The 27,766-nt window shown below is 34.9% G+C and overlaps 4 protein-coding genes across 4 annotated transcripts; all 4 read right to left on the reverse strand.

Moving 5' to 3' along the window:
• Positions 1–4,353: 4,353 nt before the first annotated feature.
• LOC124444316 (periodic tryptophan protein 1 homolog) lies at positions 4,354–11,201 on the reverse strand. Its single transcript, XM_046994899.1, has 5 exons — positions 10,961–11,201; positions 10,831–10,889; positions 9,544–9,698; positions 8,967–9,052; positions 4,354–4,745 (listed from the first exon to the last, which is right to left on the reverse strand). The coding sequence occupies exons 1-5, from the start codon at positions 11,024–11,026 to the stop codon at positions 4,686–4,688; spliced, it is 426 nt and encodes a 141-aa protein (XP_046850855.1). The 5' UTR covers positions 11,027–11,201; the 3' UTR covers positions 4,354–4,685.
• On the reverse strand, positions 5,255–8,955 carry LOC124444314. The gene is made up of 2 exons (XM_046994897.1): positions 8,046–8,955; positions 5,255–7,395 (listed from the first exon to the last, which is right to left on the reverse strand). The coding sequence occupies exons 1-2, from the start codon at positions 8,239–8,241 to the stop codon at positions 5,384–5,386; spliced, it is 2,208 nt and encodes a 735-aa protein (XP_046850853.1). The 5' UTR covers positions 8,242–8,955; the 3' UTR covers positions 5,255–5,383.
• Positions 11,202–11,256: 55 nt separating the features above from the next.
• LOC124444315 lies at positions 11,257–19,259 on the reverse strand. The gene is made up of 2 exons (XM_046994898.1): positions 18,659–19,259; positions 11,257–12,137 (listed from the first exon to the last, which is right to left on the reverse strand). The coding sequence occupies exons 1-2, from the start codon at positions 19,248–19,250 to the stop codon at positions 11,659–11,661; spliced, it is 1,071 nt and encodes a 356-aa protein (XP_046850854.1). The 5' UTR covers positions 19,251–19,259; the 3' UTR covers positions 11,257–11,658.
• Positions 19,260–23,327: 4,068 nt separating this feature from the next.
• LOC124444011 lies at positions 23,328–27,584 on the reverse strand. Its single transcript, XM_046994575.1, has 2 exons — positions 26,955–27,584; positions 23,328–24,236 (listed from the first exon to the last, which is right to left on the reverse strand). Exons 1-2 carry the CDS (start codon positions 27,499–27,501, stop codon positions 23,755–23,757), a joined length of 1,029 nt encoding a protein of 342 aa, XP_046850531.1. The 5' UTR covers positions 27,502–27,584; the 3' UTR covers positions 23,328–23,754.
• Between the last annotated feature and the right edge of the window lie 182 nt (positions 27,585–27,766).

Here is a 27,766-nt window from a genome sequence, read left to right on the forward strand (position 1 = left end):
ACCACTCGGCCAGAAGGGTGAATTGGAAAACCGTTTAAAACATGTCAAGTGTTTCGGACTAAACGACATTGCCTTCATTTCTCTTGAGGCTCACTTTTAATACTGTGTTTATTTTGTTCTTCGTCACCATCATTGCAAAGATGAAGAAAGAGACTTAGTAGGCATTATAGTTGTTCAACTCTAACATTGCAGGAGAATAAATGATATAACCGAAAGGAGGAAGACCAATAAAGTATGCACAATGTCAGACATTGCCATGTGGTAAATCAGAAAAACAACGCGCATGTTCGTAGTCAATTTAATGGCGCTGGGAGTTTCTAACTTGTCTGTTCAAAGATAAATGACATATTTTTTACCATCATGCATGATAATATTTTAATGTTTTCTACAAAAGCATATGGTTCCTACAGAACAGTATCCACTTACTAATTCATAGTTTATTCAAGTCTTTTTGTCATTTTACAATCTTGCCATGTCTTGAGTGTCATCATTTAAAATATAGTCAATGTAATCAATATAACCAATGTGGTTTTTGTCTACATTTGTGTCTACCTTTGTGTCTACCTTTTCATAGGACAAAGTTCTCATTTTGTTGAACACGACAATTGAAAAATTAGTCATTTCATAGTCGAAAGTATTGGAAGTAATCGAAGGTGGTCAATTCACGCGATGCCATAAGGTAAATCAGGGCAGTGACAAGCATGTCTTTGGTCATTTTTTCCGATGCAATGGCGTCGAGATAATTTGACTTTATGTTTGAACTAACTGAACTATTTTTTATCATCATACGCACCAACCATATTCTTTTCACCGTTGGTTTTGGTTGCACACAGAAAAGAGTTAAATAGCAAGGACATAGAAACCTATGAAATGACGTCTTTTATGATATCGTCTTTTATGCAATGACAGCTTTTTCTCTTTTACGTAATCGATTACATCTTTTTCTTCTTCTATTCACGCATTTTCACAAATTTTCACACTTTTTCACAAAAACACTATAATTCATGCATTGAATTCAGTGAAATATAGTCTTTGTGTGAAAAAAAATGTGAAAATTTGTTAAAATGCATGAATTATAGTGTTTTTTGAAAAAAGGTGAAAATTTGTGAAAATGCATGAATTATAGTCTTTTAGTGAAAAAATGTGAAAATTTTTGAAAATGCATGAATTATAGTCTTTTAGTGAAAAAATGTGAAAATTTTTGAAAATGCATGAATTATAGTCTTTTAGTGAAAAATTGTGAAAATTTTTGAAAATGCATGAATTATAGTCTTTTAGTGAAAAAATGTGAAAATTTCTGAAAATGCATGAATTATAGTCTTTTTGTGAAAAAATGTGAAAATTTGTGAAAATGCATGAATTATAGTCTTTGTGTGAGAAAATGTGAAAATTTTTGAAAATGCATGAATTATAGTCTTTTAGTGAAGAATTGTGAAAATTTGTGAAAATGCATGAATTATCTACCTTGTTTGTGTCTACCTTTGTGTTTACGTTTATGTCTACCTTTATGTCTACCTTTGTGTCTGTCTACTCTTATGTCTACGTATGTATGTTTAGCATTGTGTCTACCTTTATGTCTATCTTTGTGAAAATGATTGAATTATAGTCTTTTTGTGAAAAAGTGTGAAAATTTGTGAAAATGCGTCAATTATAGCCTTTTAATAAAATTCCGGTGAATGTAAAAATTTGTGAAAATGCATGAATAAAAACAGAAAAAGATGTAATCGATTACGTAAAAGAGAAAAAGCTGTCATTGCATAAAAGACGATATCATAAAGACGTCATTTCATAGGTTTCTTTGTCCTTGCTATTTAACTCTTGTCTGTGTGCAACCAAAACCAACGGTGAAAAGAATATTGTTGGTGCGTATGACGATAAAAAATAGTTCAGTTAGTTCAAACATAAAGTCAAATGATCTCGACGCCATTGCATCGGAAAAAATGACCAAAGACATGCTCGTCACTGCCCTGATTTACCACATGGCATCGCGTGAATCGACTACCTTCGATTACTTCCAATACTTTCGACTATGAAATGACTAATTTTTCAATTGTTGTGTTAAACAAAATGAGAACTTTGTCCTATGAAAAGGTAGACACAAAGGTAGACACAAATGTAGACAAAAACCACATTGGCTATATTGATTACATTGACTATATTTTAAATGATGACACTCAAGACACGGCAAGATTGTAACATGACAAAAAGACTTGAATAGACTATGAACTACTAAGTGGATACTGTTCTGTAGGAACCATATGCTTTTGTAGAAACCATTAAAATATTATCATGCATGATGGTAAAAATATGTCATTTATCTTTGAACAGACAAGTTAGAAACTCCCGGCGCCATTAAATTGACTACGAACATGCGCGTTGTTGTTTTGATTTACCACATGGCAATGTCTGACATTGTGCATACTTTATTAGTCTTCCTCCTTTATGTTTTATCATTTATTCTCCTGCAAAGTTAGAGTTGAACAACTATAATGCGTAGTGAGTCCCTTTCTTCACCTTCTCTATGATGTTGAGGAAGAACGAGTTATACACAGTATAAAACACGAGCCTCGAGGAAAAAGAAGGCAATGTTGTTTTGTCAGAAGCACTTGACATGTTTTAACCGGTTTTCCAATTCATCCGTCTGGCCGAGTGGTAAAGATGACGGTGCAGTGAACTCATCTTCTTGGGTTCAAGACCTTCTAAGGTTGAAGACCTTCTCCTTTTCTTTCGCTGAACCTTGAAAACAATTAACAAATACGCCAAAAAACATAGAGTTTTCGATGATGAGCGCTTAGCTCAACTGGCCGATGTTGAGCGCTTAGTTCGACATCAATGACCTCCGGTGCACAAGATCCTTGGTTCGCCCCTCTGCCAACACACTTGGCAGGTGTACGCGGCGGATGTGGAAGACAGAAAGTCGAACTGAGGAACGAGTGCCTGGAAGTAAGAAAGGGATGATTAGGGCGTTCTGTTTGCTCTTGGGTTTCCTGACTTTTCAAAATTTAAAAAAATAACTCCCTGATCACAGGGAGTCATAAAAAAATTTGAGCAAAAGACTTAGTTTTTTTAAGAGTGTTTTTTTGCATGGGATTCTATCTTTTTTTTTCTTCGCTCTCCTCCTTCCTCCTTATCATCGGAGAGCGAATTTTTCTGAATTTATACTAAGTGTCGCATTCCATTCTCGAAAAACTTAGTAATAGAAATGCCAATTTCGTTCTATTAACCAGCACTATTTCCTTATTTTCCTATTTCTTAATTCATCCTTAGCATAGCTACATCTTATACTTGGCAGGGTTCGAACCTCCACTCTCAACCTCGAAAGATTGTGTCTATCCACTAGACCAGAGAATTGGTTGGAGACACCTGGTCATTTTAAAGTACCATTCCTACCTTGAAGTATTTAATGCCATTGAAGGTCTCGAATCAAAATTATAACAGATCACTTCCAGCTAAAGATAAAGCAACAAACCACAAATCATATTCGTAAAAATTAGACGAAGAAGGAGTGTTGATAAAAAGAGTGAAAGAGTAGTGCAAATAAATAAATTTATATTAATGTTAGTTTGGTAATACATTAGAAAATACATTTATAGTTACTTATGTCTTCTCTTGAAAATGATAAAGACAAGTAAGTCTTTCAAAAGCAGCACGTTTTCTTACGGTTAAGCAATGCAGATTTCTTTTTGCGACTGCTGTCGATCAGTGAGTGCGTTGGAAACAGATAGAAAATTTAGTCCATTTACGGTAATAGATGCTTGAAGTATGATTTAAAAAATTATTTCGTGACAATCAAGAAAACAAACCACACATTTGTAGCATCGAATTTCAAACCATTGACATTTTCACAACAACTCTAGAGATAAATCGAAAAGCATTTTGTTGTAGGACATTCATCATTTAGTGTTTGTCTGTTTACACGACAGCGATACATTAATATAGTTTCTAGCCATGGGTCTATCCTCTCGTGAGACGTCAAAGAAAGTTTGTATGCATAATTTTGTTCTCTGTGCAATATTTCACCAAGTTAGTCGGTACAGATTTGTTTCATCAGCTGTACAACACGTGTTTAAAATGCAATATATCACTCAAAACAGGACGCAGATAGAAACTGTAAATTTTCGACTTCAATGCAAAGCCATTCATCGGATAGACGTTGACCATTTTCGCACAGCAATGTCGTGAATATTTGTGCCTTACAATCAGTGTTGCGTCTAGTCCAGTATAGTACAAAAAAAATACACATGACGCACAACACAATTTATGAGGAGATGATCTTTGGTGATTTTGAAGCACTGAAAGGAATGGATCAACTTGAACAATAAAGTATTTTGAACGAACTTAAAATGTTTAGTGTTTTGAGTTTCGTCTCTCATTTCGTCGTACAATTTATTTTGACCTTTCTCACAGAACTATAATAAAACTTTAAAACATTTTCTTAAAAATTATGACATAAAAGACATTGAAAAAGTTTTTTTCTCTTAGTAGACGACATATACGATACTTGAAATGTATTTTTCTCATAGAAGACGACATGAGCAAAATTTGAAAAAGTTTATATCGTTTAATGTAATCGTGTAATCGATTACAATGTAATTGATTATTAGGTCGTGTAAGAAATTGATAGTATCCAATGACACAAAGGTAGACAGAAAAGTAGACCAAATATAACTCTATCATAATTAATTTTAACGATGTCTTATCAGTAAGTAGATGGCTGTGTGGATCGTATATTTCCCAGCATAGACCTAAAAATATGTGATAAAAAAGAGAAAAATTATCATCTTCACGTAGAATCTTTGGAATGTTTATATGTCATGTTAAACCTGTGAAGTTGGACATGAAAGACTAATGAATTCACTTAGTAATGTCTTATTTATGCCTTTCGTCACAAAAAGAAGAATAATTGCTTCTTGTCTTCTGTAACTTAAGATTGGTTTTGACTTTATTTTAATCAAAAATTCGCTTCATCAAAGTATGGAAATAGTTACTAACATTCGTCTTCTGTAACTTAAGATTGGTTTTGTTGAAAATCTAAAGTATTCTGTAAACATTAACAAATTGTAAAAATACGCGACAATGCAACTTAAAACACGAAGAGCCTTCCTCTGTAAATTTTCCTATAATCTGCCGACAGCTAGTTTTCATAGTTCGAACCTAGTTCCCTCAGAGCAACGCTTTATTTCATAATCATCATCAGACGTGTTTAGTTGTGGCATGAGACTCCAAGTTTTCAAACAAACAAACAACTAAAATATCGTATATAAATAATTTTATTTATTTCATTAATTACATATTTACAATCTTACGTAAAAACTTTTATTATCTTTGATTTACTCACTATTTACAAGAATATATATATAAAATATTGTTCATCTATGAATTTTTAGTCGCTTGTTTCATTACTCTTGAAACAGCAAAAAAATAATCTTCTAAAAAATCCCCTTCTTTTCTTTAACTTTCTGCCATTTGGTGGTGTTGTCAGTGAAAGATTGTCATGAAGTGATTCAGTAAAATTTTCGTTCAGATTTCCACTTCTGATGCTATGGTGACAATTATCATCTTTGGAATATATCTGATTAATTTTGATTTCTTGAGAATCATCAACTGTGGTGGATTTTGAATGCTTATCATGAACATTAAATAGAAGATCACTTTTAATTAGGCATTCACCTTGGTCAACATCATCTAGAGTAAGATGGGCTTGAATAATCTCGTTATCCCCAACAGTACTTGGGTCTTTTGTGATTTCACTAACAATAGTAGTTGGTAAGTCTTTGCTGATTTCATTATCAACTTGAGTAGGTAAGTCTTCGGTGATTTCACCAACAACTTGAGTAGGTAAGTCTTCAGTGATTTCACCAACAACTTGAGTAGGTGAATCTTTGATGATTTCACCAACAACTTGAGTAGGTAAGTCTTTGGTGATTTCACCATCAACTAGAGTAGGTAAGTCTTCAGTAATTTCACCAACAACTTGAGTAGGTAAGTCTTCAGTGATTTCACCAACAACTTGAGTAAGTAAGTCTTCGGTGATTTCACCATCAAATTGAGTGGATAAGTCTTTGGTGATTTCACCAACAACTTGAGTAGGTAAGTCTTCAGTGATTTCACCAACAACTTGAGTAGGTAAGTCTTTGGTGATTTCACCATCAACTAGAGTAGGTAAGTCTTTCATGATTTCACCAACAACTTGAGTAGGTAAGTCTTCGGTGATTTCACCATCAACTTGAGTGGATAAGTCTTCAGTGATTTCACCAACAATTTGAGTAGGTAAGTCTTTGGTGATTTCAATATCAACTTGAGTGAATAAGTCTTTGGTGATTTCAACATCAACTTGAGTAAGTAAGTCTTCAGTGATTTCACCATCAACTTGAATGGATAAATCTTTGATGATTTCACCATTAACTTGAGTAGGTAAGTCTTTGGTGATTTCACCATCAACTAGAGCAGGTAAGTCTTCCGTGATTTCACCATCAACTTGAGTGGATAAGTCTTTGGTGATTTCACCATCAACTAGAGTAGGTAAGTCATTGGCGATTTCACCATCAACTAGAGTAGGTAAGTGTTTGATGATTTCCCCATTAACTTGAGTAGGTAAGTCTTTGGTGATTTCACCAACAAGTAGAGTAGATATGTCTTGAGTGATTTCACCATCAACTAGAGTAGGAAAGTCTTCGGTGATTTCACCATTAACTAGAGTAGGTAAGTCTTCAGTGATTTCCCCAAAAAATTGAGTAGATATGTCTTCAGTGATTTCACCATCAACTAGAGTAGGTAAGTCTTTGGTGACTTCAACATCAACTAGAGTAGATAAGTCTTCAGTGATTTCACCAACAACTAGAGTAGATAAGTATTTGTTGATTTTACCATCAACTTCAGTAGGTAAGTCTTCAGTGATTTCACAAACAACTTGAGTAGGTAAGTCTTCAGTGATTTCACCAACAGCTAGAGTAGATACGTCTTCTTTGATTTCACCAACAGCTTGAGTAGGTATGTCTTTGGTGATTTTACCATCATCACCAGGATGCTGAGGTTGGAAAATCTGCTCACCACCATCTACTGTTTGTGTTTGAATGATGTCTAAACCACCAACAGTAAGTTGATCTGGCTCATCATCATCATCATCACCAAGCACAACCAAGTTCTCAGCAAAGTCCTTCAATGCAATATTGACCAAGTCAACCTGCTTTAGCATTTCATCAACAGCTTCCGCAACTATTTCATCATACACGATTGAAATGGCGTTTTCAGTCGCTTGTTGTTGAATGACAGCTGTGGTTCCTTCAATGGACTTGTTGACTGCTGTTGCTTCATTTTGTTCAACTTTAACTGAACTTTCTTCAACAGTTGTTCCAACGCCAAAGTCTTCACAGCATAATGCTAAATATTCAACTTCTAAAAGAAAAGAAAATGAACAAAAGTGAGCAAATTCCCGTTTTCAAAAGGTTTTCATTGAGCGAAGAAAATCTTTAATTTTTATTGAAAATGTTTTTCGCCTTAAAGACGAACATCGATATTTTTCGCCGTGTGAGCTAGCGAATCATCTTTGAATTGAAAATCTCAGATCATCCTTGAATATTTTTTTCACACAATAATTCGCCGTCTTCTTCCCCACGTTTTTAAAGATTTTGTTTTTTGTTTTGATTTGAAATAACTCTTTGAACATTCAAATCTGTCATTTAAAGTTTTGAATTCCAATTCTCCATATTTGTTTTATTGTAACCTAGCAACACTAAAAATTTGAATAATTTTACGCAAATTATGCATAATCCACATCAACTAATCTCGCTCAATCCCGCCTCACTTAATCTAATTCCATGGTCGCAATCTTGGGTCTCATGAAGTCGTTGCATACAACAAGCCAATTATAATTTTCCCAATCAATGATCAAATGTGATGCGCGCGCACATGGTAGCGTGGCAACAAATTAATTATCTCAGCTAATGGATCCAAGTTTCTTAGCAACCAAAATAAACAAAAAAATTTTTTTACTACCACGAAAAAAAAATAATTTCTCAAAAATCAAAAGATAGTTTGGAGAGTACCTGCACTCTGGTCGTAAAATGATCTTTCGAGCAGTTCAATACGACGTTTTGCAATAGAGGCCCTTTTTTTTGCAATGTCCAAAATTTCTTCCATATTCTTCGCTGATCCGTAATGACCAGTGGCCACAAGTTGTTCAACAACTTTTAATGAAGTTTCTTCGTAAAGAAAGATGTCGTTTAATTGAACATTATCCATTGCAATATATTTTAGTTCGCTAATGAAGTAATTTTCACTTTTTTTAGTAGTACGAATCTGTGCACAAAGCAAGTCAATCGCAAATGACGATGAATTGATGACATCACATAGCTTTATACCAGAGGGTGCGCAAAGGATTATGGGCTATAAATTACACGCGAAAAAACCAGGAAAACTGCTTAAAAACCGATTTTGATTGATGTACCAATCCCCAATATTCTGCAACATCCTACATTTTTTCTAAACTTTTTTGCAAAATGGAGAAAAAACTACCATTTTCCTATTTTTTCTTGTCCGAAGAACGAAGGTCCATTAATGTATCACGTCTTTCAGGAAATAAATGTATAGTTATATATAGTTATAATATTTCATAGATATAATATTTCAGTTAGTCGAGGTAAATAATAAAATAATTATTGAATTAGGCTTTCGTACGATATCAAGAATTGTTCTGACTTACTAAATAATTTTTGATATCATGCTCAACCTCATCAATAAATGCTTAATGTGTGTTCCCAAGGGAAATAGTAAGTTTTGTTTTCCAAGTGTCTCAAAAGAGAACGGAGGAAAATTCCCACGAGAGACATTACATGAAAAAATTGTAAAATTGGCACCCTCCCTAACCCTTCCCCCTTTGAGCTATCATGAACAAAAACCAAAACGACGCCCATCTCGAGGAATAGTTGTAAATGAAAGTGAAAAAATCTCATTGAGTTGACAATTACCGAGTTTTTAAGAGTGATGTATGGATCATCGTCATTATTCAGAAAGTACGTCAGTCCAGCCATTCCTGCACCTGTCAGGACAACACCTACAGATCAACACAACACTACATAAGTATATGTCTGCCTTATTTTTTATCTGTGAGGCCAAAATTTATAGCGATTAGTAAAATGAGTAGGACAAGGAGTGAGGTATCACAAATGGCATAGCTAGTCTGCAAGTTTTGGTCTCGCTATGTAAATTTCAAATCATTCTCGTTGTTCCTTCCTTTAGAAATGCATTGCCTTTGTGCAGTGAACACCTAAATATTTACATATCAACACCAAACTTGCAGACTGGCTAAGCTACTGTGCATGAAATTGAACATTCAGGCTTAATTATTTCACGAGTCAAGTATAAGGTACAGCATCGTGGTAGTCAATAACCTATGTCAAACTTAAGCTAAACTATAACAACCCTTCACTGTAGCCAAAGGGACTTAGGTGAGACTAACTCGTGTTTTAACACACTAGTAAATCCCATGCCAAAAATTCAAAACTTTTTATTTAATTATGAACCCAAAACTTTGAATGAAACCACCTTCTCCTTCGTCATCATAATTATCAAAATCGTATTCTTGAAGGATGGTATTTTCCTCATTGTCAGAGTTATCAGACTGTTCTTGATCACGGTACTGTAAGTTGGATATTTCTGTGTTCAGCTTGTCTTCATTGTATTCATCACCTTCTTTTGCTCTAAAATTAAAAATTAATCAGGTATGTTAGGGTAGTACTACATAGGTAAGCTTCTACAATCCTTTACCTGTTAATATTTTAGCCTCCCAAATCTGAAGAGGAATAATTCAATTCAATCAATAAGATCTTAATAACCGAGGGTGAGGTCTTTACCAAGAAACACCAGACCAAGGTGTTTTTATACAGACCACGCCAGTGGCGCAAAGTTTGTACAAAGACAAAGGTAGAGGTAAGAGCAGTAGTGAACTTCAAGGTTAGAACAGAGATTGAAATCAGAAGATTGCTGATCATAAGGATAGAGCAGTAATGAGAAGGACTGTTGGGGTGAGTTATGACTGAGAGCATGGGTATAGGACAAGGTCTGAAATTTGCAGTATCCAAATTTACACAGGGTAATGGGGATTCTGTTTTGGATACAAAGTTTATTTTACTTGTGTCCCAATGGGATACCACAAAACAGGGATAGTAATAAATGTATCACCTCTAATTTTTTCATAAAATAGTGCAGCTACACATGTCTAGCATAATAGCATTCATATTTTGTAATAATTTGTCTCCACTAATGGATGAATTTTCAAGTTGACATTCTGAACAGTGTCTTCACATTGAAAAAACTTTCCCGACTTCAATGAAAGAAATTTTGAGGTATTTTAAAAGGAACTACTACAATAAATATAAAATGAGAGTAACCCTAAGGGTTGTGTTATTTTTGACCCAGGGCTTATGCAAACCAATTAGTAATGTATTCAAATTTCGGATACTAGATTAATAGGAGGATACCGAATTCTAAAACCTTGGTATTAATGTACATACTCAAAAAAGATTTAAATTACACCCTGTAGGAAGATTGATAAATGGGGGACAGCTCATATTCATATATGCATGGTATTCAGGATTAAGGTCCTTTGAAATGCATTGTTTTCAACATGAGCCCCCTGCCTGCCCCCGCGATCTCCCTATACTCATGGAAAGTGAAGATGATTAGAGCAAAGGATGCCAAAAAATCAATGAACACTAAAATTAACAGTACTCAGAACGGGCAGTAACCTGGTCAATCAACACACACAAACATTAAACGTTACTCTCACCAGGTCTAACCCATTCACACAAAGTTAAAACATAAACCACATACTTTATTTTGTCTATTGTCTCATTAATAAGCTGCTCCAATTCTCCCTGTGATAGTTCAACCTGAAAACATATTGATTGCAGTAAAGAATATAGTAAAACAACAGTTCAAAAAGAAAATAACAAGTAATCACCTTATCTGGCACAGTTTTGGCCACACCACGGCTGAACCATGTAATACATGTCACCATTGACGGCATTTCCCTCTCAAATCAGTTTCTCGCGCTTTCAAAATCTGTTAAAACTCAACTTTTCTCTTGGCATGCACGTGAGAAGTATATTTGGAACAACATTTACGTAAAAAGTCTTTATACACTTGCTTCTATTTTTCTGAACCATATGCGCCATATTGTCATTCTTCCATTCTTCACGTGTGTTCATAATTGAAGTAAAATACACTGGAGCGATATGTCAGGGGGGTACTCCATCATACAATCGAAGAAATCAAATTTATTCTATTTTTAACATAAATTGGCACTGTTGTTTGCAATGATGGAAGCAACAAGAACAAATTATTTGTATTCCGTTTACACAGACGGTAAATTGGGCATGATAACAACTAAAATAATATACATGATTTTAATAGTACCCAAAGACCTAGAAGTAGAATAGTACGATTTCGTATTACAATATGGCACTCAAATGCTAAAATTTGACAATATACTAACTGCTTGGTCTAAAACTTTTTGCGCAAACTATATTCGGCACAGTATTAAGCTTCCCGAAGACAAATTAAATAAAATCAGGATTTCTCATTTTGTTCTCTTACTCTCTCTCTCGCCATACTTCTACACTCACTCTCTACCTTAACACACTCTCTCTAACTCTGCGCTCATCCCCCTCTACCAAAATATTCCTCTTCATCTCTCCATGTAGGATTATCTTTGCATGGTTTAGGTTCAGAAAACCATAGTTCATCGTTTTGCCAAACCATGTAATTCATGTTCGGTTTAAATTGACAGTTGTATACGACTTTCGGAATTTTATACTGTGTAATATTATCTTCTCTCTCATAAACACTCCAGTACAGCCTCATTTGATCAGGGTAACTTTGATGAAGACCAAGAATTGAATGGCAAATTTCGTTTCTCTTTTCCACAATCTCATCTGAACTAAAGTCATTTGATGAAGAACGCAGATGAACTAATCTGCCGTTGTCGGTAAATGTTGTCAAATTTGAGATAGCTTTCAACCAATAGCCAACAGACTGACTTTCCCAAACGTGGCACGTCAAATTTTCTTTCCTTTTTAAAAACGATTCAACAATGTCAAAAGTCAAAAGAAGAAATGACTCGTCCAGGAATGCCGCATCTAAAAATGGAACAAAACTTAATGACTATAACAGCAAGAAAAATTTGTCAACACGCACATGTTCAATCGTTCACAAATAAATATATACACTACCCAAATAGTTACAAATCAATGTTGCATGTCTCAACGACTGTGTTTGGAGGCTGGTTGTGGTCATTTTTGTGGTTAGTGCTCATGAGTACACTGCACTTCCTATACAAGCGTAGAAATTGAAGGTGCCCCTTTTGGAGGAATGTCATGGCGTACTCCTTATTATCGCTTCTAAAGCAATGCCCACTTTGCCCCTACTGACCCCCTACTTGCGACGTTTATAGAGACATCCTCGCAAATTTAACACAAAATTCATTGCTATTTTGAATGAAAACCATTTTTATTAGATAAATACTATATCGTCATTTGTCGTCCAAACGCTTTAAGAAGAGTAAAATCGTCGTTCACAAATAAATCGAAAGAAATTTTATTCTGTAAATGAACAGAGTCAACAGAGTGATGATCAAATGAGTTTAAAATGTCAAAGCAAAACTTCCCTGTTAGTTAATCAGATGAGTTTTCCTGGTAAAATTTATAATTCGTCTAAAACTCTTGTTCACAGTTGTGGTGCAGTAGCTATGAAGCCGAAATATTTATAGTTGTATAATTATAATATGTGCGTGTCAGTCTATTCCAAGGTCATGTTGTGGTTATCAAATTGATACATACTCTTCCATAGTAGGCTCTACTACAACTCTCAGTTCGGTACTTTTCTTGGCTTTCACATTACACATAGGTACATATTTAAAAACGAAAATCATTTAAGATGCTCAAGCAGTTATACTACATGAAACATTTCTTGGCTGTGGGACTGTAAAGTCACTATTGAGAGCTTTTACTTTATTGTCTACTTGTAATCTACTTGTAACATTAAATGTACTCTTGTCCACCATGCGTTCAATAAAATATTCGTGCCGTTAAAAGTTCCGATGATAACATGAAAGCACATTGCTTTTCTAACCGAGTGAATCGCCTCGATGCAAATCAGCAACCGTTGATCAAGCCACATTATTTTTATTATTACAAAATGTACTTTTGTCCACCATGTGTGATGCGGTCAATTAAATATTCCTGTCATTAAAACAGCCGATAATGACATGCATGAAAGCACATTGCTTTTCGAACCGACTGAATCGCATTGACGCAAATCAGCAGCCGTTAAAAAACATACTATCAGGGGCGGATCTAGAGTTTGTCAAATCAGTCGCGCGACTGATGTTTGAATTTCAAAAATTACCTATACATATTAATTAAAAATTCATTAATTATTCTTACTTTATTATCGCATTTACTTCGTGATAAAAATCCAGCTTTATTTATTATTGAAAACTAATGACTAATGCAATGAATATCTCGTTGGTTATGGGGCGCCATCTGTGGTTTTATTATTTAACCGCATAACATTGTGATTTTCCCTGATTTATTAAATAACCAATTTCTTATGTTGGTTATTTAATAAATAACCACTTTATGAAAACATCGAAAATTGGTTATTTATAAATAACCATTTTTTCGCGTACGCAGAAACTGGTTATTTAATAAATAACCAATTTTCGGCGTGTGTAGAAAATGGTTATTTAATAAATAACCAATTTTCGGCGTGTGTAGAAACTGGTTATTTAATAAATAACCAATTTTCGATGTTTTCATAAAGTGGTTATTTATTAAATAATCAAAATAAGAAATTGGTTATTTAATAAATCAGGGAAAATCACAGTGTTATGCGGTTAAATAATAAAACCACAGATGGCGCCCCATAGTTGGTAACCAGATCAGTTGAATTTTAATTGACCTGGAATAACCGACTGATAAGCGGGCTGGCTTGACCAGAGCCCTCTATTACTAATAGAGGGCTCTGGGCTTGACTGGTTCGACTGATAAAGGAGTCTATGAACGCCAAAACACTTATTTCATTGGTCAATAGCCAGATCAGTGGACGATCTGGAATAATCTCGACCGATAAGCAGGGTGGCCGGACCTATAAGGGAGTCCACTTGCTATCGTGTAATTGGTTCGTTTAAATTTTTGTCTTACTGTGATTGGTTTGACCGATTTCGACTGATAGCCAACTGAACTAACATAGTCAAGCTCACTGTCTGAATTGAATGTTTGATCGTTTCATAGTAATTTTCTAAAGCGTGATAGAAACTAAACTACAATCAGATGGAATTTATGGATATCTTTTACAAATTCATATATTGACATGAATGCTGCTTTCCAAACAGGGAATTTTTTCAAGAGGCGAAAAATTTATGGATGAATTGTAAATGCTTGGCAAAGACGATCTCGCGAGCGACATTTCAGTCATTGATGTTCAAAAGAAAGCCAACATTGTTTTGAGTTTTATCAGCAGAAATTTACATCCAAAATCGTAAGTAAAAAACAACTGAAGTGTATGCATGAATGTAATATATCAAAGTCAATTTACGCGAGTGTGTGATGCGATTTATGTTAATATGGCGTATGGTAAGCAGATTGATGCTTCTAAAATTGTTGTTCCCGAAGGACTTTTAGCTATGATTTCTTTAGTGCTTGGGGAATCGTGGCCGTTATATGGCAGCGAAATCCTACATTCCTGCAAATATATTTCAATGGACAACAAATCTGTAGCCATAAGGCGCCATGCTATTATTTACTTTATCATAAACAAACGTTTGGTGCTTTTCAGTTTATGATCATTGATCATTCAATCATTGGACAGTTATACTACATATTGTTTAAAGTGGTTATATCACGAATTTTAGCCCCCCTTTTTTTGAGCTTAATTGAAAATTTGAATTATTTGAAGAACTATGACATGTCGCTGGACTTAAACAGATAAATATAAGTTCCTTAATTTTGCCTCCAAAGTCGGGTACTATTTGCGAATTTTTTACGACGCCATATTGATACTTGTGACGTAGATAGTTGAACACGTCTGTTTCCGTCAATATAATATTATATTATAGAAGGTGATTTTGTTGTCGTTTTTCTTGTCTTAAAAACAAATAATGACAGTATTTTCAATAAAATATTAAAAAACAAGTTTTCCGGAAAGTATGGCCTCAAATCAGTGCTCAGATAATTCGAATTCGATGTCTGAATGCGTATCTGATTCGAGCTCGGAATCCGTGGGTTATGTCGAGCATTTAAACGACTTTGCATATGACGATGAACCGCTAGCAGGAGATGGTGATGAAGTGCATACTCCAGATGATCCCGATGGAATTCTCCCTGCGACATTAGAACAACGAAGTGATGGCGTAATTCCACTTGGTGAATGGTAAGTTGTTGTTTTCTCCTGTTTGTAATATACATAAAGTTACTTTATAAACCAGAATGCTCCCACGTTTCAGGTGTAATTGTCAATGCTGTCATACCGATTTGTTAGAAGGCGCATTAGAGTACAGATGCTGTAAGGAAATTGGACCAGCTTTGCAGAAAATGACATTCGATGGCAGCATTGAGAAAATATCATGCATAACACAGCATGCCAAATTTGGGCCTTTAGTTCATGAGGCTGTCCTTGAAAACGTCGGGCCACTATTGAGAGATAGGAATGGACGTGCTTATCGCCGCCAAGCATCACAATCATTAAATATGTAAGATGGTAAATTGTATGAGAAACAATGTTATAATCAACATTGTTTCATCAACAATAATTAGTCCAACCTTTTTATTTACTTCAGGTACTTGAGAGCTGTGGCATACAGATGGTTGATCCGATGGTTTTGTGGGTCTATGGGATGAGAGAATACTCGGCCTTTACCTGCTTGTGTTTACCACTTTATTCGGAAAGCATATCCAAGTGGTAACACAACAGGTTACATACCATCAGAGGGAATGGTGGAATGGCGATGATGGAATAGTCTTCTAACTTGTGCACTGTAGAGACTGTTGACCTTCTTTGCTGAGTTTGGAATGGTCAGGAAATATGCCTAGATGAAAACCAAATAGGAGATACATGGATGCACTATATAAGTTGACATGCAGTTTAATGGTTTGAAACAAGAGTAAACAATAAAAACAAATTGGTGCAACTACTGAGAGGTTAAGCTGAAAGAATTAAATGAAAGAATATCTTTTCTTCAATGTCAGTCTGGGAAAAAAGACAAAAGAAAAAATATATGGAATTGAATCATAGCATAAATGTAAAAATGGAAAATAGCAAGCTGTTCAAATGGCGAATCGTTTGCTTCCCCAGTGCATACTTAAACATGCTCAGCTTCATCACTAGTAGATGGTACTTCCTCATTGAGAGAACATGTTTCCTTCAGCGATGGCTTATGGAGAGTATGTCGAATAATCTACAAAACTTATATCGAATTTACATATGACAAAAGAAAAATTAACATAAACAAGCGTAAACTTACTTGTCTTCGCTTTCGATCGGTTATTTCGTCCTGTAATGGTTCAGGAATCCCAGCCACGTCAATGGTTGGGATAGCATCTTTCTTCAACCTTCTTTTGAGCTTGACTTACACGCTCAAATTAAGGTCAAAACAAGAATCTTCAAAATGCGCAGAACACAGAGACGAGGTAGAGGAAGCCTCAAAACCCGGTCTATGTTTACGCACAAAATTTACCCATTTTCTATGTCTTTGCGGCTCTGTTTCTTTTTTAGGAAACAGATGCATCGACATTCCTTCGGTTTTTGAATCATTGGCGCAACTAATTTCATTAGGTCCGCCAGCAACACAGCGTTTTCCTCCGCGTTTCTTATTAAGATTACTAGTAGAATACGCCACGTTGATATATGTGTTCAACTTTTACGTCACAAGTCATTAGCATACCGATCAAAAAGTTCGCAAAAAAAAATGCTGAAAATCGTGACTTTGAACGTCCGTAAAATCACTTTCACCAATCCAATTTCAATTATAATTGCAGATTTAAAATCACTGAAACAAGGTCTTTCAATTTAGCTAATAAAAAAGGGGGGCTAAAATTCGTGATATAACCACTTTAAGATTTGAGAAAACTAACATTGATTACATGAGAAGCAGTTTACTATAACCTGTGATTTTGAGTCTTCTGATCCATGAAGCTTTTTATTTTGACAATTTGACTGGAATGGTATTAAACCTTAGTATTTCACATACATGAAATGTTGTCCCATGTCACATATTGTCCCCTTTTCTAACTGAACACCTCATGTAGAGATGTAAAGGTGTGTGAACACCTCATGTAAAGATGTAAAGGGCTATTGATGTATGAAAAGCATTTTCTATAAAGTAAAAATGTCTTCCTATGTATGCAGATAAACCTTGAAATTTGGCAAAGCAGCAAAGTATTTTTCATGATCACTAGGTAATTTTTCTGATGATCATTATAATTTCTAAACGAAATTATTTCAGATTTACATTTAAACAAGCTTTGATCATATGAAAAGATATTTATCATAACCAGTAAGCATGACACATGAACCAATTTTAACATTCATGTAATTATATAATTAAAGACATGTTGGTTACATTCTGTTTGTATTTGATAATACAATGCTACTAGTGATTTCTATATAGCACACCTTGCAGAAGATAATAGCCAAGTGAAATGCCTAATAAACATTTATGGCATTAAGCTGTCCTTAACTGCAAATTTTCACTCTGATAATTTTTGCTTAATCTTTGGCAGAAAAAAATTTTGAGTTTTTTCTCAAAATGTGAATTTGCTGGCACTGATGTGGAGATGGGTAAAGGGTTACAATAAACTTGCATGGTTTGAAGTCTGAGCTTTTCTCTATCTATGAACTGTCACTTGTCGTACCAAATTTCTAACAAAACTCATTACATAGAGGTTTGAGTGGTGGTCTCTAGGGGGGTCTATGCCTGACAACTTGGTAGAAATTTTTAAAGACTATATCTGTTTTTGAATAGCATTATTGTAAAATAAATTTTACGTTCCTAGAAATGCTAATGAGCCATATATTTGGCATGATAATGAGCCTAAATATTTGGCAAAACATTCAAGTATTGTTCACTTCATTTTTTTTTTGAAAAAAACGTAAGCAAAATGTGTTGTTTTCACGCAAAAACGATGCCCACAAAATACATTTTGTAATGCTCTAAAACGCTGAAATTCAAAATTTCTCAGGGGAGAATGCCTCAGACCCCCCCCAGGTGCGGAGCGCATCCGACGTTTTATGACTGATGTTTGAAAAATCCTAGATCCGCCCCTGCATACTGTGTATTAGCATTCTTCTCGAATTTTCTTTCTGTCCGTTACAATTGTTTATCAATAGAAAAAAACATGCGTGCGCAACTTAACATTTTTATTATTCACTCCTCCACATTAAAAAACTTTTAAATTGCGACGTCATTCCCGGGAAAAGTTTTAACAGACGCACGCCAAATCGAGATTTTACAATTATATAGGTCGCGTAAAAAGACTGGGCCTAGTGAATTGACTGTCAAGAATTGACTCGCTAACGCTCGGCATCAATAACTACATTGATAGCAAATCAAGTATACAACAGAAAAAAAACGCTAATACTTTTAAACGAACACGCTTCATACCTTTTCCATTGCAGTGCAGCCATCCCCATTGAAAGCTGTGTTTTGGTCTTTTATTACTCGCTAATTCCAACATTAACTTATTCAAACAAATAAAATAGTCATCATCAAGTCGTAAATAATATTTGAAATCGTAGTTATGAGTTGCCCATTGAAGTATCCACAGTAGCTTTACCGCAAATGTATACCCACCAGGAGTTTCTGTACGAACAAGATCTCCATGTAACTGACTTTCATTATCAAGTTTCTCTTTTTGTTCACCCTGAATCAAATTACCACTTGGATCTTTACCGTCAGTGAAATACTTACAAACAACATCAGATCGTTTGTTGCATTCTTTAATCCATGTATCGCGTCCTGCCGCTCTTCGTTTATTGCGAGACGGGCCGCTAATAATACCAATAAATAAAAGCAAATTTGGCTTCGACGGAGTCGATTCTGGAATATTAATATTGATGTCTTTGAACTGATTTAGTTCGAATACCATGTTACTATTCACAATATATTTATCAAACTCATACTTGAAAAGAATGAAAACTGAGCTAACGAGCCCCAAAATTAAGATAATAAAAAGCAATCCTTTTTTTGAGACCATTTTTCATTGCCCGTTCACGAAGTATACACACCCTATACTAAATATAAATTAAATCAAAGTAATACTTACATATATGATGTGGGTAATATATGCTGTGCGAAAATTGAAGGCAGCCTTTTGCTCATTTGCATATGCCTTTAACTTCATCGTATATCTTTCTGTCCATTTCAAAGAGCATTTCATGATGTTTTTGTCTGTGTCGAAAATGATGAACACGAAAATGTGATTTTGTAATAAAAAAGTAATGGAGCGAATTTCTGGCTTCAATTTTTGTTCTATATTCATACGAGTTACTTGAATACGTTGTCCAGTTTAAAAAATGTAGATGATGGCACTAGAACGCTAATTGGGAGTGGGATATCGCTGTGTGAATGTTAACGTTCATATATTCAGCGGCTGAATACGTTTCAGACATAACGTATTGCATTGATCGTTTTAGATTGTATAGTCACAATTAACACATTCTATTGATCAGCTTAGATATTAAAGATCAGACGTTGCAAAAAAGTACTTATTGATGACTTACACACTGACATTCCTAGCAAGGAAACATGTTGCCATAGAGAGTGGTCCTTAGCAATATAAGTATACGGTCGGATGCAGTCAAATTTTAATTGGATGAAATTAAAAAATTCACGGATTGTTTTGATAGTCAGCAAATAATGACATGCTTGCAATGAGAGGCTACGTTTCATATTAGCGTAGTTATGGCGCCTGACATGACGTTGCAAAAAATTACTTACACAGAGAGAAGTTTCAAGTAAAAACTCACCGGGGCAAAGAACACACGAAACAATTTGTCTCTAAACTATTTCTTTGCTGAGTCCAGCAATAGTGGCGTTGACAGCCCACTTATTTTGTTTTAATATCTTAAAAATATTTTGTCTTCTTTCAACAATGCCAAAATATCATGTGTGCCAAAATAGTATAACAGATGGAAACTTTTCAATGCACTAGTAAAGCCTGGTTCCTATATAGTCGTCTGAGTTGTTTCAGTCGTGCCAAAATTTCACAGACGACCCGTGCATTGGATGAGAACATTTAAAAGGCGACCGGGATGACCTCAAATAACTCACACGACTGAAACGACTAGAGTCGCTTGGATAGAACTTTGCTCCATCCGGACGACCGAAACGACCGTTGAGAAATGCAAGCGACCTATTTATAGCGCAAAACAATTTGAAAAAGCAAATAACTAGTACAAACACTTCGTCTTTGATAAACAGTAGTTGCCATTTTAAAATGTTTTGCGCAAAGATTAATTAAGCAGTCTTTCTGCAGGGCTAGTACGAAAATATGAGAATTACATAGCTTGAGTTGTCCCAGTCGTTTTGAAAAACAATGAAACAACCAGGAGCGAATCGAACGACTCAAGCGACTAGTGAGAACCAGGCTTAAGAAGGGGGAATTTAATTTTTTACAGTTTATTAATTGCAATAATTTATTCAACAGTTCAAGAATTGTTAGCCGTCAAATTTTTGCATCATTTCCTCAGCAGTTATGTCAATAAAGTTTGGTTTTTCATCATTTGATGGTATATCTTTAATTGAATGCTTTTTTCATCATTTCGAAATAGAATCAAGCGAAAGAGCTCACTATTGTACTACTGGATGAGAGAACATTACCACAACAGCGAAAGGCAGGTCCGCCAAAACCTGTGAGGCCAGCGAGGAATTTTAATTATTTATTATCTTAAATCATTTTGACATAAAACTTCGTCTTTATTTGATCTTACTTGCATTGTATATATATTTTATTAATAGCCCGACGAAGAAACGCCTAAAGATAATGAACTTGTGCTAAACATGTACACGTAGCAAATACAGTATTCTTAATAGTATTCATTTATAATCGTTAATTGTATTATCATTTTCTTTTGTAATCATATATACCCTATCTCTAGGAAAGTATGATCTGCGTGGACAAAAAACCCGCAAATGTATCGCAAGTATTTAAATTATCTGATAAAAATTTTTTCTCGTTGCTATAGCCCATTTTCAAGGCAACAACGTCGTCAATTGTCAAAAATCACTTTGAAATAAAACTTTGTTTTAGTTTATTCTTAACAGGATTTTATCAACGTTTTATCCATAGCGGACCAAAAGAAACGTTAGCTATAAGTAATTGACGTATGCTAACCATACATCTGCGCATGTTTTTCTACATATAGTAGTTTCCAACCACAATTCTGGCTTGCGTGGTCACAAAGCTCGCAAATGTGTGGTAAATACGTCGCTTGATGTAATCAAATCATGTTATACATACTGGCATCAGTTAATTTTTACCAAATTTATCATCGTGCAGGTTTCTTTTTAGAATGCAATGATAAAAAGCAAGGCCACACAAAAATGAGTGCACTCCCCGTGGAACCCACGCAAAAAAGCGTTGACAGTTCATAGATTTTGTAAATAAGTCTGAGACCTTTGGTCATAAGCTTTCAAATTTTGGTTATTTCAACATATTCGTTTGCAGGCTTATTTATTAGTGTAGCCACCCCCACTGAAAGCTGCGTTTCGGTCCTTCATCACTCGCCAATTCCAACATCAACTTATTCAAACAAACAAACAAATAAAATAGTCATCATCAAGTCGTAAATAATATTTGAAATCGTAGTTATCAGTTGCTCACTGAAGTATCCACAGTAGCTTTACCGAAAATATAAACTCACCTGGAGTTTCTGTACGAACAAGATCTCCATGTAACTCAATTTCATGATCAAGTTTCTTTTTTCTTCACCTTGAATCAAATTACCACTTGGATCTTTACCGTCAGCGAAATACTTACAAGTAACAAACAACATCAGGTAGTCATCTTCAGAGTCAAATGAAGACTCTGACTTTAACTCTGAAGATAACTATCGCTAAGGTTGTCGAAACGTCAGTCAACATCAACAACAGTTCTTTTCAGGACTCTACTAACCTTGATGATCTACACCCACAAACACTAAATCTCATTGTCACGGTAAAAACTTTTGGGCCTCTTTGCGCGGGTCGTCGTTCATGATCATTTACCAAAAAAAACAGAAATTGCTGCTGTGTTTTTATTCTTTGAATTGTTTTCAGAACATTTGAAATCTTTGTTTACTAGCAACTGTCGCCATGTGTCTTTTATATTCTTTCACTGTTTTTCAGCAAATTAAGTTCAAGTTTTTACAGTGCAATTACACATTTTCACAGTGTAATTACATATAAACTGCCCTGCAATGAACCAATCACAAAATGTCTCGAAGCATGTATTGCTACAAAATATAAAATAAGTGAAATGAAACTTGTGGGTAACAGGTGACAAGCATCGTAATTCGTGAGCAAGCATATATAATAACCAAAAACATTTCAGAAAGATCGGCATTCTGTCACCGGAAGTGACGCTTTCGACACAGTAGGTGTTAAAAAAATGAACACACAGATTTATGCATGCATGCCAATGACCTAAAACCCAATCTACTAGATATCAGACTCCGCCTAAATTCTATAGTTACGAGTGAGGCAAGCCGCCATCTTGAAAGGTGGCAAATCTGACGATATTTTAGGCTAATATTTGCTTTTCTTGAGTTGATAGACAGTTGCAAAGTTGATAGTCTAAGTTTGATATTGACAATGTTTGAAAGGATTGGGTTTTCACACTTTTTTAGCTTATTTTTCATTTTTCATTTTGCTTTTTGCCAGCTTTCAAGATAGCGTCCTTATCTCACCTTGACACGGTAGTTAGACATCAAGGGGGTTGGGTTCTAAATCATTAATGCATATGGAATTAATTTGCTGCACAAACGAAACAGTATTTGATGAATTTCAAATAGGTTCAATGTATTTACAGATCTCTATATGTTTCCATGGGAACGAAGACATGTCAATACATGAAACTAATTTTTGTTTCATGAAAGTACTGTTTAATTTACGCAGCAAAATAATTCAATATGAATGCATAAGTGTGCGTGTTTCGTTTTCTTTTGAGATACAATGCATGTTAAATCTATGTATTTAGGTCAAGGTAAAAGACAAAGTGATTGTCTAATAGATTAAGACATGGATAACAGTATAAGCCAGCAAATGACGTTAAAAATCACCCACTTTCAAAACATTTGTGTTCTACTAAAATCTCTTTATACATTTCAAATATTCACATCCATACACTATTGTACTTTTATTGAACAATGGTACATTTGCATATACTACAAATGATATACTAAAAAAAAGTGAAAATGGGCTGGCCTAAATTTATCTGCTATGCAAAATTTTTTCTGTTCATTTTCACAAAAACGGTCATTGAGATCATATTTTTAAAGAAATCAATGTTAGTTTTGACAAAAAAATTGCAAGACATGAGTCAAGATTCAGGCTGGATTCTTCACTGACTGTAAATGGGATATAAATCAATTGTTTACAGATATATTTTAAATTGAAAGTGAAAGTACCCAGAGGTATAAATTATATATAAAATTATACATACAGTGCTCGTAGTGTCGTCACTTCACTTCATTTTGTTCTGCTACGCAATTTCTACGGCTTTACGCACCATCCCTACCCACAAATTCCTTTTCATCTCTCCAAGTAGGATTGTCTTTGCATGGTTTAGGTTCAGAAAACCATTGTTTATCGTTTTCCCAAACCATGTAATTCATGTTCGTTTTATATTGACAGTTGTATACGACTTTGGGAATTTTATACTGTGTAATATTATCTTCTCTCTCATAAATACTCCAGTACAGCCTCATTTGATCAGGGTAACTTTGATGAAGACCAAGAATTGAATGACAAATTTCGTCTCTCATTTCCACATCCTCATCTGAACTAAAATCAATCGAGTCGGTTCGTTGATGAACTAATCTGTCGTTGTCGGTAAATGTTATCAAATTTGAGATAGCTTTCAACCAATAGCCAACGGACTGACTTTCGAAAATGTGGCACATCAAACGACCTTTCCTTATTAAAAATGATTCAACAATGTCAGAAGACAGAAGAAGAAAAGACTCATCCAAAAATGCCGCATCTGAAAGTTGAAGAAACTCTATGTTGATAACAGCAAGAGAAATTAGACAATTGTACATTTCACACATACATTTACACATAAATATTTTCACATCTGCAAATGTACAAACCGATTGGCTAACAATCGTACATCGGTACAGTATAAACACTACACAAAAAGTCCCCCCACTAGTTTTACAGGACTGTAGTGGATCTAGAATTCGTCAAAATAAATTATAGCTTCTCAATTTTAAATTTTAAATTTCTTCAGAACGACACTATTGGCTTTGAATTTCTAAAGAATATAAGTCTACGGATGGATTTGCCTTTGAACTACATCGATATGACGTTGATAAAATGAATCCTGTCGAGAAACTAGCGCGAATGTTTCTCTGTCTGAAATTTGGCATGAATCCCTTGAAACGGAGCCATAAAAGTAGTAATTGAATCTGCTCAGGATTCTGAGTCTGAGCATGTTGAGTTAGGTAAGGTTAAAACACTTGTTGTGGAGTTTCTTCCATTTTCTGTATCCCTATCCGTTCTCAACATGATTGGATAGAATTGAAGAATTCTCAACGCAATTACAAAATAGTTTCCCTACAATACGTGCATCGTCACTTAACGGAACGATTTCAAGCTACATTATTCTTTTGATAAATCCATTTAAGCGGCCATGCATGGCGGAAGAACCTGTTTAGCTTTAACTTGTCGTATCCGTCAGCATGCCAGCAATGGTTTGCCTCCAGATTCACATACTTTCGTCAGAAAACAAAGTTTGCTTGTTTCAATTTTGCTAATTCTGAATCCACTTCTCTAAGAATGTTTTGAACTGCTAAACAAGGAACTTGTTTGTACTCCATGTTTTTTCTGCTCTCTCCTAAACATAGCTCGTCAACCGAGGTTCTATCACTTCCATCAAGTTCTTCTAACATGCATTGTGGTGTATGATCTTCATCAACAGTATTTCCTCTTTGTTTTAAGCCAACTTCATTCAGCTAATTCAAAAGTGTTGTTCTGGAGATTTTTATTTTATGATGTGTGTTGTACTTTTTTGAAAAACGTATCTGATTTTTTCCATCTTTTTGACAACAGTGAAGTTAACAAACGAACTTTTGATTATTTGGACCTTGCTTGTATCTTTTCTAAGACGTTTGAGTCTATTGGTTTTGTATGTGTGTATTGGGTTTTGTATGCGTGTATTTAATTTTGTAAGCGTGTATTCGGTTTTGTATGCGTGTATTTAATTTTGTATGCGTGTAGTATGATTTTGCATGTGCGTGTCAATTTATATTCGTGTAATTGTATGCATGTATTTTATTTTGTGATTTTTGTGGGTGGCCGCTAACCACTATTTTAGAGTCGAAAAGTGTCCGCACCTGCATCATTGCGAGCAGCATAAATTATCATATTCGGCAATTATCCAAATGAGCGAACAGTCGACGATGGCACAGCACATCGCAAAACTTCCTTGAGACAAATCGTTATCAAGATTTATAGCGATACTGCTCTTTTCATATGAGCGCGCCAAATTTTCCGATGAGTTTTTATAGTATCAAAGGGAATTTTGTCATTAAGTTGTTAAGCTTGCTCATTTCTTTACTTTCTAATCGAAAGTTTACGGTGAAATTGTAATGTGCGTAAGGTCAATATGACAGTGAATAAGAGCGCATATATAGTACGTATGTAATACATAAGATATATGTAAACTGTGAAGGGTCTGTTTGCGTACAAAGATGAAGCAGAATTTATACACAATTAGCAAAGAATCGTCGGTGACATAATCCTGTGAAAATGTTGTTAATTTGAGAAATATCTAGAAACATTTCGACTCAAAAATTGACTTGTATTATATTGCCTGTTCCTTGTTGTGCGAAATACAAGTATTATTTGTGCGGTTTACAATTTTACATCTAGTGAAATATGCTACGTGTCAAACTATAAAGTCCATAAACAGGAAATACAAAATACTTTCGATCACTTGCAATCATTGAGCAAAGCGTTTACTATCAAACATGGTTCGCAATAAGCACAAAATCTTTGGAAAAATATAGACACTTCAAAGCATGATTAGAGAAAAGTAACAATAAAAAACACGACCCATGTCGTCTTTACGGTATTTGTTCGAACAAGCACCGCTCCGAGCTAGCGTTGCCCTCCATTAAACGCCGCACGCGTGGGGAGAAAAATTAGCACACTGCTGTACTTGTTCGAACAAATACAGTATTCATCGTTACGGGGAAAAACGTTCTCTGAACGACATCTAAGACACGTCAGAAAACGTTTTTAAAACACAATCATAGAAAAAATGGTTTTCAGTGAAAAGAAGACTTTAAAGGTCGCAAGAAATCTAAATGACGTGACTTTCCTTGGTGCGATTCTTGTGAGCACATGCATTTATGAGGCTTAGGTGCAATCTAAGCTAAAACGTTCAAAAAATGCCGAAATGGTTAAACGCTTACTTAGTCATATAACTAAAACCAATATTTAAATATTGAACAAGTTTAGTATAAATGATATTAAATATAAAATTTTATTTCAATTATGTTCATTTACCAGCTTCATTTAGCCCTATTTACTTGAAAGACTCTCACGTGTACGCATTGCGTACCTACTCTTGTACGTGTATTTGATTTTGTAATTTATATGCGTGTATTTGACTTTATATAACCATATAACCATATAATAGAGATTGAAGCCGTTTGAATACGCCCAGCAATAAAACATTCAAACCGCTTCATACCTTTTTCTTTGCAGTGTAGCCATCCCCACTGAAAGCTGTGTTTCGGTCTTTTATTACTCGCCAATTCCAACATCAACTTATTCAAACAAATAAAATAGTCATCATCAAGTCGTAAATAATATTTGAAATCGTAGTTATCAGTTGCCCACTGAAGTATCCACAGTAGCTGTACCGAAAATGTAAACCCACCAGGAGTATCTGTACGAACAAGATCTCCATGTAACTGACTTTCATGATCAAGTTTCTTTTTTCTTTTACCCCAAATCAAATTGCCACGTGGATCTTTACTATCAGTGAAATACTTACAAACAACATCAAATCGTTTGTTGCATTCTTTGATCCATGTATCTCGTCCTGCTGCTCTTCGTTTATAGTGAGACGGGGCGCTAATGATACCGATGAACAAGAGCAAATTTGGCTTGGACATTGTCGGCTCCTGGGTAAGAATGTTGATGTCTTCATCGGCCTCGTACTTGAATTGAATGTAGACTGAGCTGCATACCCAAAAAATTAACATGACTAAAAGGATTCGGCGTTTGGAGAACATTTTTCATCTCTCGTTGACATAGCATGCTTACCTATATTATAGGAAACATACACCGATACGTGTTTTGAGGAGAAAATCTAACGCGGAAGTTGGCTCATTTGCATGTGCTTGTCGGTTTTACTTTTTGTTTTAGCAATTTAAATACATTACAAATCTTTCCGTCCATTTCGTAGTGTTTTAGTTAGTGTCAGGAAAGATGTACACAAAAATGTGATTGTGTACAACAAAATTAATCGAGCCAACTACCGGCGTTACTTAATTTGGA

This window comes from Xenia sp. Carnegie-2017, unplaced genomic scaffold (genome assembly GCF_021976095.1).
Source record: "Xenia sp. Carnegie-2017 unplaced genomic scaffold, XeniaSp_v1 HiC_scaffold_21, whole genome shotgun sequence".
NCBI lineage: Eukaryota > Metazoa > Cnidaria > Anthozoa > Malacalcyonacea > Xeniidae > Xenia > Xenia sp. Carnegie-2017.